We start from the raw sequence: 12,887 nt of genomic DNA, 5'->3' as shown, positions 1-12,887 counted from the left end.
AGAAGCCAGGTCGCCGCTGGATGCTCTGGGTACCCTAATTTGTCTGAAGCACAATGCTGTGCATGCAATCTCCAGAACATATTCATCTTCGAACTGCACATTTAGACCCTTTGACCAATGGCATCTCCCTGATTCCCCCAGCCCCTAACCCCCAGTAACTACCATTCTACTCTGTTTCTATGAGTTCAGCTTTTTTAGATGCCACATATAAGTGAGAACATACAGTATTTGTCTTTCTCTGACTTCTCTCAGCCTAATGCCTGCAAGGTCCACAGGTGTTGCAAATGGCAGGATTTCCTTCTTTCTCGTGGCTGAATCATATATATGTCAGCTGACTCTGACTTCTTTCTCGCTCCTGCAGGACGCCAGCCATGATTGGCTGCTCCTTCGTGGTCAACAGGAAGTTCTTCGGTGAAATCGGTCTTCTTGACCCTGGGATGGACGTGTATGGGGGAGAAAATATCGAACTTGGAATCAAGGTTTGTGCATGGTTCATTCATGTTTGTGAGCAGAGCTGCCTGGTCATCCTTAATGTGTATTTAAAGCCTTTTTCGCTGGTGAGTGGAAGGAGCAATTCACCCATCCTGCTCTTGAGAATGTGCCAGTGGGTTGTCACCCTCTTTAGGCAGGGGGACCCTGGGCTTTCCCTTCTCCAAAGGTTGACCAATATTTCATGCTTTGGTGACCCACTCTGGACATGAGCCAGAGAATTTGGTTCCCACTTCCATCCAGTTTTTCTTCTTTCTTTAACTAGTTCTTAAAATTAGGTTATCTCCTTAGTATTTCCACTGGATGCATTTTGACGATTTGTGTACATCAGAGAATCGTTAAGAGGCTAGAAGAGAGAAGGACCGTGTTCTCTGGGACCTTTCCTTTCCTTAGAAATGCTTCTAAGGAGGAGGATGGGGAAGGGGAATGACAAAGATGCAGAATGGTCCTCTTGCTGGGCCCCCAGCCCACATCATCCTCACTGCTAGATAGCTTGTATGTGGTTGACCCTTAACGCGGGTTTGAACTGCACGGGTTCACTCATATGCAGTCTTTTTCGATAAATATGGTAAAATATTGTAAATGTATTTTCTCTGCTTTATGATCTTCTTAATCAGATTTTTTCTCTAGCTTACTTTATTGTAAGAACATAGTACATAATACACATAACATACCAAGTATGCGTTCATCGGCTGTTTATGGTAGCGGTGAGGCTTCAGGTCAACAACAGTGGGCTAGGAGTAGTTAAGTTTCTGGAAGGTCAAGAGTTACACATGGATTTTTGACTGCACGCACACAGGTGGTCAGTGCCCTAAGCCCCTGTGTTGTCCAAGGGTCAGTTGTGCTGTGTTCTGCTTGAGATTTTGTTTGAAAAAATGAATTCCAGTGTAGAAAAAATGCAAGTTGGCCACATTGATGCATTCCAACCTCTTTGTTGTTGAGTTAAGATAAATGAACCCCAGCCAGGAGTTGGAGTGGGGTGGGGGGGATCCTTGAGACACAGTAACCACTTAACTGGTATGTCTTCATCCATACCACAAAGAGCGGGTGCTGGGGAGACCCCCAGTTGGGGCCTCTGTGTCCACTGCCCTTTGTCCTGAACCTTTGCATACCTTAGCCCCTGGGAAGCAGGCTTGTTGGAAACCACTCAGGACACAATTGTAAGGTTTAAAATTCACTGAATTTCTTTTGCCTCTCTCTACCACATTCTCATTTTTGTTCTACCAGGCAACACCCAGTACGGATCTCTTACCCTAGTCAAAGCCTGCTCTTTGCAGCCTGTCTCACTCATGTATCCCTCACTGCTCTATACCTTCCATCAGCCCCTCATCAACCCTTTGTCCCCCTTTGTGGAAATGAAAGGCATCGTGCTCTCATGATGTGATGGCCGTCTGGGCTGCATGAGTGAAAGGGGATGGCGAGGACCTTCCCCACCTCCTCGGATCACTCCCTTTCGAAGACTACGGGCTCTTCCTTTTGCTCTCAATGTCAGGCTGGGTTCTTTCCTTGATGGAATTTGCATAGGATTTCTCTATAAAGCCCCACAATTAAAAAGCCCGTGCATATGTTATTATAGTGAATATACTTGTCATTCATCTGTTTGGAATGTAACAGAAGGAAGAGATCTGGACGCAGCATGTTGAACTTGGCCTGTAACTTAGACCTCCACCTTGCTCTCACCTTCTCCTCTCTCCTTGTGCTGTTCTTTTTTTTTTTTTTTTTTAAGTTCTCGCTGACCTCTAGCATGCCATAGAATTTACTTATTTATTATGAGTATTGTTTTTCTCGACCTTGCCCTCACTAGATTGCAAGCTTTATGGGGTCCAGATCTTTGATGTGCTCCCCTTCGTGTCCCAAGTGTGTAGAACCATGCTCGGCGCATGGCTCCATAGGTATCCATTAGATCCATGCCTGAGTGAGTGTTTGTTAGCAATCTGTGATAACTTGTTGCAGGTACCTGTCCGTGAAAGAAATGAGCTGACAGCAACCCCGCATTGAGAGAGTTAAGATTTTTTTTTTTTACGAGCAGAGAGATTTGGAGGTCTCTCTATGCTGTTAGAAGGAAGCCCATGAAGAGTAAGACATCACCCACAGAGGGGAGAACCAGATGATGGGTGGAGCGCTGCCCCAATGGAGCCAGGGGCGCGGGGTGGGGGGACGTTATGGGGACAGGAGGGACTCCCAGATCCGATTGCCATTGCCCACTGTGTTCTGGGGAAGACCGAGGCTGTGACAGCAGAATTCAGTGCTAAGGCTCGCTAAGATGTTTGTCTACCCACACTTGCAAAAGCATTTGCTTTGCAGTGACTTGGACCTTGCAAAGGTCTGTGTGTGGGGCTCTGCCAGGCTCGGTGGTGATGGTGGTGATGGTCCTGTGTGGCTGGCCCCCTCCATGAAGGGGGCCAGGGGGCTCACCGGTTTCCACCCTGAAGCAGAGCCCAGTTTACCAAAGCCTGTGTACCACCAACCAGCTCAGGGGCCAGTGAGTTCTACTCCGCATGCTCCTTATGAACAGGCTGGAGCGAGCGGTTCACGGAGCCCGCTCCCAGCCTTGGCTTCACTTCAGTTCAGCTCCTGGCTGTTCTCTGCACGTCTTTATGAGAGCTTCAGATGGATCGGAGCATGGATGCCACCCTCCTGTGTGATCACCTGCCTCTTACTGTGTACCCAGGCATATCCAGCATCCACGCTGGAGATGTGGGAATGTTTATGCCTTATTGCCCGTGGATCATGTCGTCCTGCGAGTTGTGGGCCGACTCTATAGAAGCCTTGGTTTTCCGCCAGTTCTTTAAAGCAGGAGTTGAGTGCTGTTGATGCCGTCAAGACCACGGCCGGTGCTCAGGGTCCACGTAGCTGCTGTCTACACAGTGTTCTGTGGTTCTCATGGGGTGGTCCCTGACCAGCTACATCGACCTCATCTGAGAACTTGTTACAAATGCAGATTCCTGGGCCCCGTGTCCCACCTACTGTATCAGACGCTCTGGGCAGCGGTTCAGCAACCTGTATTTTAACAAGCCTCCCAGGTGATTCTGTTACACACCCAAGTTAGAGAGCCACTGGTCAACACCCCAACCTTAGCCTGCTTCCTGGCAAATACATACCTCTCCTCAGAAAGCAGCTCAGGCGAGGATCCATGTCTTTCAGGGCCTTCCTCTGGGTGTTGCTCACAGCAACCGCTGTCCCTGTCCCCCAGCCCACACAGCCTGGGCCCCCTTGGGTATCAGCACTCACTTCCTCCCCATGAAATTCACGGGCAGGTGTTTGGACCGGGAGACTGTGGGATTTCTGATGACAGGGCTCTCTTTACATGAAGTAATCTGTGTTTTACAAACTGTATTCGTTCTCTTTCATTTCGTGCTGTTTTATGCCACTCAGAACACACATTAGATGAATAATAAATACATTTTTTAAGAAAGCCATCCCCGTTGCTTGAAAAAAAAAATCAGAGCTTTGTTTAATATAGACAAATGGACCCATCCACATATAATTTTCATATAGCATACACATATACAATTATACAAACTAACCTATAAGAAATGATGCAAAATAGGGGTGCCTGGGTGGCTCAGTTAGTCAAGCATCTGCTTTAGGCTCAGGTCATGATCCCAGGGGCCTGGGATTGAGCCCTGTGTGTCGGGCTCCCTGCTCAGCAGGAAGTCTGCTTTTCCCTCTCCCTCTGCCCGGCCCCCCATTCATGTTCTCTCTCTTGCTTTGCTCACTGGTTTCTCTCAAATGAATAAATAAAATCTTTTTTTAAAAAAAGAAATGACCCAGAATTTTATGCTTTAGTTAAGTAGGAAAATTTTAATATGAAACACTATCTTTCTTTGTGATTTTTTTTTCACCAAGAAATAGGTCCATCTGCAGTCTTTCTAACTCTTCTTTGAAATTTTTTGTTACTTTTTAATTCCATTCTCAGTAAGTAAAGATGTAAAGGATAAAAATGTAAAGTCTTACTGTGGTTCAGGGAAAAACACCAGCAGGGTTGACTCTAGGGCTGTTGCTTAGGTGAAAGGCAGCTTGCCTGTGTCCAAAACAATTGATACAGGGAAGGGACGGGGAGCTTTTCAGGACTGAGAAAATAAATGAGATTAGAAATGAAAGGTTTCATCTTGTTCTAAGTAACATTAATCAGAAACTATTAACAAGGCATATTATTGTAACATGTCTAAATGGGAAGAGAGAGAAAAAAATTCTCCAAGGAGAGCAGACCAGATAGATTACTTTTAAGTGGTGTAAAATCAGATGCTTTCAGATTTCTCCAATCTATCAGACTTCTCTGGGAAGAAAAGGTACTATCTTATTCTGAAGCCTTGTAGAAAAGGGTGACACCTGAGTCTACTGAATCCTGTCGGGCAGCCATTCCTAAAGAAGGACAAGAGAAAGATGTTATCAGATCCTCAGACTCTCAGAAAAACATCTTTGCTTGATTGGGAACCTCAAGGACTGTGTGTGTACATTTTGGTAAATATTTGTGAGACCAGTGATTCATGATGTAGGTCAGTAAACTAGAGGGTATGGGGAGGCACAGGTGTGGTAACCTTCTTACCTGGCCCACTCGAGCCCCAGGGCTTTCCCTTTGGTGCAGCTTTCACCGGTGGCTACTAAGATTCAGACTCATGCCATGGTGAGTGATGGGCAAAGGATGTGTGTATTTGAATTTGCTCAGTGACAATAATGTGCTTAAATGACAGAGTTTGATCTGGCTGCTGCAGCTGCTGGTTTCACAATGCATGGTGTCCCCGGGCCACACCATTTTCCTAAAGCATTTGGATGCCATTCTCATGACCCAAGTGGGCCCAAGGGTGGCATCCCTGCCATCTTGCCCAGCCCAGGCCATTTGAGTTCAAGACAGGGTGCAGTGCAGGGTTACCCCCAGGCACTGGCCCTCATAGTTCCTGAGCCAATTAGGATAATGATGGCAGCAGATTTGAAGGATTGCCTCCTTCAAAGTGGTCATTTAGCAGTTATAGGCTGTCTGGGGTGGCCAAAGCCCAGGCCCCCAAATGAACATGGAATATCCCACTCACACAGGTCTCTTGCTCACAGTTTTGCTTCCCACCTTGTCTCTTGTCTCTGTGAAGCTGGTGGTATAATGCAGCCCAACTCTGAAGGCCTGAGAACCTGGGGGCTGTTATACATATAGTCCCAGATGGAGTCTGAAAGTCTGAGGACCAGGAGTGATAACATCTGAGGGCAGGAGAAGATGAATGTCTTAGGTCAAGCAGGAACATGAGACCAGCTCTGACTGGTGCCGTGATCCCCACCCCAGCCACTCCTCCATCCATTTGGGACTCCTAATCCAGCACCCCTCTTCACCATCAAAATTCCCCCTGCCCTCTCTGAGACCCTTGACATCCAGAGCCCTGATGTCTAGAAGCCTCCTGTGACTTTCATCTTCTATTTGGAACTCTTGGGCTCAAGTTACCACATCTAGTGAATGCTGTGATTTGGATAATGGTCACTCCTGGGGGGAGGGGGGAACCAGACCATCAGCTCTGTTCAGTTTTCTTCCTCTTTAGATTGTTTGAGTCTTTGGTTCTCCCTTCCCTGCTGGCATTGGTCACGTCTGGCTATGTGAATGTCTTCCTTGTGCAGGATTAGAGTATATCTGTGATAAAATTCAGGAAGAAGCTCCTGGTCATTTGGGGATAGCATTGGCCTTGGGGTTTCCTGCACTGGTCTTTAATCAAGATGCATGTGTTATAGGTGGGCAACAATTCAATGGAACGCTTTTGAATAGAAAGGAGCCATGTTGAGTGCCTTCTGTGCTCTAGCAGGATGTCACTGGGGGTACCACAGTCATTGACATGGTTTCGACTTCCATGAAATTTATGGTCAGGCAGAAAAACCATTCATTTAGTAACTTCCAGTGTGTTCAGTATGAAAAGACAGGCTGGGAGGATGCTATGGGAGAATCTAGCAAGGGAATATAACTTAGTCTAGGGAGTTGGGAAGAGCCTCCCTGAGGCAATGATGTTTAAGACTTTAAAAATAAGGTGAATTTAAATAGGCAAAGAAGGTGTGGGTGTGGAGTGTGGGAGTAAGAATATTCCAGGCAGTTTCAGTTAGGTGAGATGAGTAAGTCCTAGAGATCCCCTGTACAGCATAATGCCTGTATTGTGTACTTCAGCATTTGCTAAGAGGGTAGATGTTGTGTTGTGTTTTTTTTTAATTAATTAGTTTATTTTATTGAGATATAATTGACGTATATCACTGTATAAGTTTAAGTTGTACAGCGTGATGGTTAGAATTATATGCTTTGTGACATGATTACTGCAGTAAGTTTATTTAGCCTCTTATATAGGTACAATAAAAAGAGAAGGCAAAAAAAAAAAATTCCTTGTGATGAGAATTCTTGGGATTTACTTCCTTAACAACTTTCATATAAATCGTAGAACAGTGCTAAGTCATCATGCTGTACATGACATCCCTAGTACATATTTATCTTGCCATTGGAAGTTTGTATCTTTTGACCACCTTTCCCCTTCCCCCCCACCCCCTGCCTCTGGTAACCACAAATCTGATCTTTTTTTTCTAAGAGTTTGCTTGCTTTTTTTTAGATTTTTGCATATAAGTGAGATCATGCAGTATTTGTCTTCCTCTGACTTAAGTCATGTAGCATAATGTTCTCAAGGTACATAATGCATTCATATTGTCACAAATGGCAGGATTTCCTCATTTTTTATGCCTGAGTAATATTCCATTATATATATAATAAATTTATAAACATATAAATTTATAAATATATAAATAATATATATATTGTTATATATAATAATAAATAAAATATATAATAAATTTCTTTATTTATCTGTTGTTGAATACTTAGGTTATTTCCATGTCTTGGCTACTGTAAATAATGCTGCTAATGAGCATGGAAGCGCCTACATCTCTTAAAGTTAGCCTTTTCATTTCATTACGATATATTCCCCAAAGTGAAATTGCTGGGTCATATGGTAGTTCTATTCTTAAATTTTTTGAGGATCCTCCCTACTTTTCCATACTGGGTGCATTAATAGCACCTGGTCAGTGATTGAACATGAGGAATGAATGAGAAGTGAGTGTGAAGGGTGCTTCCCATCTTTCTCAGCTAGTGGGTAGACTCACTTAATGAACACTGGCACAGAGGAAGGTCTGTAGGTGGGAACTTGAGGAGTTCCATTTTAAAATGTTGGAGTAGCGGTTCTCTGTCTCCTGGGAGTGAAATGTCAAAGGGAACATAGGAGTAGGATGGAGTCCCAGCCAAGAGTGTGAGTAGGTAGAGGGTTCCAGTGCAAGTTCACTGTCCCACTTGGGGGTCTGCTGGACTGTGGTGCTGAGGGCTTGGAGTGACTTAAAGGAGTTAGGGCATGGTGACTCCTTTTATGGTTTGAGCCAGTGACCCAAGGAAGAGTTAGGAAAATAGCATTATTGTCATTATTGTTTTATTGAAATATAATTAACATACAGTGCTTATTAATTTCAGGTATATAATGATTCAACAATTCTATATGTTACTCAGTGCTCATCATGGTAAGAATACTCTTGATCCCATGTCTATTTCACTCGTCCCTCCACCTACCTCCTCTCTGGCAACCACCAGTTTGTTTTCTATATTTAAGAGTCTTGTTTTTTGTTTGTCTCTTTTTTATTTTTGTTTGTTTTGTTGCATAAGTTCTCCATATGCATGAAATCATATGGTATATGTCTTTCTCTGACTGACTTATTTCACTTAGCATTCTACCATCTAGTTATCCATGTTGTTGCAAATGGCAAGATCCTACTGAATGTGAGAAGATATTTTCAAATGATACATCCAGTAAGAGGCTAATATCCAAAGTATATAAGGAACTTAGACAACTCAATCCCCAAAAAGCAAATAATCTAATTAAAAATGGGCAGAGGACCTGAATAGACATTTTTCCAAAGAAGACTTACAGATGGCCAACAGACACATGAAAAGATTTTTTTAACTAAGAACTCTTCATCTCTTTTTCTGCCTATTTTTGGGAAAAGATTTTAGTTTTTTTAAAGATGTTTAGAATTTTCATATCTCTGCTCCATGCTTCAGTTTCATGCAAATATGTGAGTTTCCTAGCTGCTCACCCAGTCCCACTGTGTTCGCCTCTTTGTTTCTATGACACTTCCCAAAAGGAGAGGGTGAGGTCCCCACAAACTCCCCATCAGAACAACAGCTGATGAGCCACCTATCTGTAATGTTTTAAAACCTGCCATGACACCTTGCTCTTCTAGCTCTTACCATGGTGCAGAAGAGTGCTTTATAGGACATGGTAAGAGCAAGAGGAAGTTAATTTAAACAGTTTATGGCATTAGATAGCGGGGCCATTTTGCTATCTTTATTAAAATGTATTTCCATCCCCTTAAAGAAGACAAAATAAGCTCACATATGTAGAAAGCTGAAAAAACACACACATGTGTGCATGCACACACACACACACACACAGACCCCCACACCAAAAAATCTTCCTCAAGAGACCTTCCAAAGGACAGCTGGCAATGTGATGTCAGTTGTAGAATAAAATGGCCTCCGTAGAGTTTCTAAAATTCTTTAATGCTAATTCTGTATGGGCTGGGAATTCCACCGTGAGTGGATGAGGGGTTTGATTATTTTGTCTCTTGCTATTTTTTTCCCCTCAGAACAAATTGGAGAATGAAGAATTCAGTCATTACATTTTATGTTAATTTCTTTTATTTTAATTCAACATTTTATTATGGAAAGTTTGAAACATACACAAAAATAGAACAGTCTAATGAATCTAAATGTACTAATCATTCAGTTTCAACAAATATCAACATTTTGCTATGTGTTTTTCAGCTACTGCCCCTCAGCTTTCTGAAAGCAAATCCCCAGACATCCTACCATCCCAGCTGTAAAAACTTCAGAGTGCATTGCTAACATATAAAGATTTTTTCAACATAGGCTCAACATAAAATTACACTTAGTAAAATTCAATACCCAGACCATGTTTCTCAAAAACATTTCTCAAAATTCTGTGAGATCTCTCTGTCCATACTTGTGTGCAGAAGCGTGCATGTGCACACACACACATACACACACACAGTTGCTTTGTTCAAACAAGGATCCAAACAAGATCCACACATTGTATTTGATTGATAGGTTTCTTTAAATGTCTTTTAACCTGTAACATTCCCCTCACCTTTATTATTCTCATACCATTCATTTGTTGAAGACCCCAAGTCATTTGTCCAGTAAAGTTTTGCACAATCTGGATTCTGAGCAGATTGGTGCTTCTTGATGTCTTTAACATATTCCTTCTAATCTCCATGTTCTCTGAGCTGTGCTGAAGTCCCCCCTCATCTGCAGTTTCACTTCCTATGGATTCCATTACTCATGGTCAACTGTGGTCCAGAAGCAGGTGATCCTCCTGACTACTACTAGCTTCAGTAGTAGCCTAATGCTACGTCACGATGTCCTGTATCACTCATCTCACTTCATCTCATCAAATAGGGATTTTATCATCCCACATCAACACAAGAAGGAAGGATGAGTGCAGGACAATCAGATATTTTGAGAGAGAGAGACCATATTCACATAGCTTTTATTTTTATTTTTTTATTAAAGATGTTATTTATTTATTTGACAGAGAGGGACACAGCAAGAGAGGGAACGCAAGCAGGGGGAGTGGGAGAGGGATAAGCAGCCTCCTCGCTGAGCAGGGAGCCCGATGCGGGGCTCGATCCCGGGACCCTGGGATCATGACCTGAGCCGAAGGCAGACGCTTAACGACTGAGCCACCCAAGTCCCCCCCTCACATAACTTTTATTACAGTGTATATAACTGTTAAATTGTATTAGTAGTTATTCTTGTTAATCTCTTACTGTGCCTAATTTATAAACTAAACTTCCTCATTATGTGTGTTTGCATAGAACAAAAACATAGTATATCTAGGGTTCAGTGCAATCTGGGATTTCAGGCATCCACTGAGGATCTTGGAATATATCCCCTGTGGTTAAGGGAGAACCACTGTAATTAGACCTAGAAAGTTTACTAGACTTGGCTTCCTTCCTTCTTCCTTCCCTCCCTCCCTTCTTTCCTTCCCAGTAAGAATACGTCAGGTAATGCTGTAAACTTCCTATCACATCACATCACATCAGGAGATATATAACACCTGGTTGTTTCACACTTTGTGATGTTAAGTTTCAACAGTGGGTTCATGTGTTGTCAGCCTGCCTCGTCAACCTTTCGCCTAAAGGTTTTAGCAGCCACTAATGATCATTGCCTAGATCCATTATTTCATTAAGGCCTATGAAATGGTGATTTTTAAACTCTACGTTAATTCTGCATTTATAAGCTGGATCTCTCCTATTGAAAAGGAACTTTCCCTCACCAAGTATTTGGACACTCTGGAATACAGTTCAAACAGGAAAGGCAGGATAAATGCTTAATTCTTTCCTGTCATTTAAACGTTTTTAGAGTAATAAATTGGTGCCATAGCAACCTCCATTTCTCCCCCAGTAATATTATGGTTGTTGTTTTTTTAATATGTATTTTATGTGTCTAAACCCATTACAGTCATTATTGATTTGTTTGCCTATTCTATATGTGTTTTTGTTGAGATATTCTTTAATACAACAAAGTTAGTCTTCAGTGTGATGGATTTCACAGTTATATACATCCCTATAATCACCTCCCAAAACATGATTTGAGCATTTCCGTTGCCTGAAAAATCCTTCTTCGCCCCTTTGCTATCATTTCCTGCCACTACCCCACCCCAGCCCTTCCAGGCAACCATTTTCTGATTTCTGATGACTTGTTTCTTAGAACTTCACATAAACGGAATCATATCTCAGATACTTTACTCTTTCAACACAAGTAATATGTTTTACATTCCTCCTCGTTGTTGTATGTGTCAGCAACTCCTTCTTTCTTATTGCCGAGAAGTATGCTACTGTGTGAATATATGATGAATTTGTTCATTCATTTTCCTGCTGAAGGAATACTTGGGCGGTTTCCAATTTGCAACTGTTAGGAGTATTCATGGAAAAGTCATTTTTGGACATATGTTTTGGTTTCTCTTGGGTAAAGACCTCGAGATTGAATAGCTAGAATATAGGGAAGACGCTGGTTTAACTTTTTAAGAAGCTGCCAGACGGGTCCCCAAAGTATCATTTTCCACTCACACCAGCACCATATGAGAGTTCCAGGAGTTTGGCATCTTTACTGTATTTGGGGTTGTCAGTATTTCTTTTAACAAATCTAATAGGTTTGAAGTGGTGCCTCAGTGTCATTTTAATTTACATTTCCTTCATGGCTGATGACACTGAGCACCTTTTCTTGTATTTTGAATAATTTGTGTATCTTTTTTTTTTTTATTTACATGCAACTAGCCAATTTCTAGTACATCATTAGTTTCAGATGTAGAGTTCAACAATTTATCAGTTGCATATAATACCCAGTGCTCATCATATCATGTCACCTCCTTAATATTCTTTTGCCCATTTTTAAAATATTGTGTGATTTATATGTATACTGGATACTATTTTCATATATATGTACTGTGAATATTTTTCTCCAGTCTGTGGTTTGTCTATCCATTTTCTTCTGTTTTCTTCTAGAAGCTTTATGGTTCTAGCTTTTACATTTAGGTCTTTGATCCATAAAGCCCCTGAAGAAAACATAAGAGAATATATTGAGGTAGGCAGTACTCTTTTAGACTGGACACAAATAAACACTAACAATTTTTTGTAAGTGATAAATGAGACTTAACCAAAATTTAAAATTTAAAATCAGCTAATCAAAGGGTACCATTAAAAATGTATAAGCAAATCAACACACTGGGGAAAATATTCACAGTGTGTATCTGACAAAGGAATTTTATCCAGATTATATATGATAAATCCTAAAAATCAAGAGTAGAAAATAGTAAGAGATTTGAACACTCACTTTGCAGAGCTTTCTTGCTTTCTGGCACAAGAGGTTTTGGTCTCATTTTGTATATTTCCTATCCCTGACCTAGAATCAGCCATTTCTCCAGGAAGCCCTAGTTCCTTCTAATGGGAAACAGTAAGACTTTAGAGACCAAAGTCTTGTCAGTCAGGGTGCCCATTGTTATTGGATTGTCACTGTGTTGGTTTTTAAAGCTACATCATACTGAGTTTTGTAGGCAGAGAAATGTAGATCATTATTTCACACTAATATTTCTGATGCAAGTTTGTGATTACAGGATTTTTACTTCTTTGATTTTATACTTATCTTTTTCTGAAAGACTTGGTCCCTGTTGATGTAATTTCTTATTTGCATGATTCTACAACTATGTAAATAATGGTTTCAAAATAAGAATGCCGACTACCTAGTTAATTGAATGAAATTTAATACTTCTTCGTGGTTTGTTTTATCCTTAAGATGTATTCCACTGGGGATATGTAGTCAACGT

At 41.7% G+C, this 12,887-nt stretch overlaps 1 protein-coding gene across 1 annotated transcript in view; it reads left to right on the top strand.

Moving 5' to 3' along the window:
- The window catches only part of GALNT17 (polypeptide N-acetylgalactosaminyltransferase 17), a 445,526-nt gene that overhangs the window by 322,769 nt on the left and 109,870 nt on the right, over positions 1-12,887 (top strand). Inside the window, exon 6 of the mRNA XM_021700553.2 lies at positions 362-479. Coding sequence (XP_021556228.1) covers positions 362-479 — 118 coding nt within the window. The remainder of the gene's footprint in view (positions 1-361; positions 480-12,887) is intronic.

The sequence above is a fragment of the Neomonachus schauinslandi genome, chromosome 5 (assembly GCF_002201575.2).
Source record: "Neomonachus schauinslandi chromosome 5, ASM220157v2, whole genome shotgun sequence".
In the NCBI taxonomy this organism is placed as follows: domain Eukaryota; kingdom Metazoa; phylum Chordata; class Mammalia; order Carnivora; family Phocidae; genus Neomonachus; species Neomonachus schauinslandi.
The sequence above is the reverse complement of the archived record's forward strand: the minus strand, read 5'-3'. Positions and strand labels throughout refer to the sequence as shown.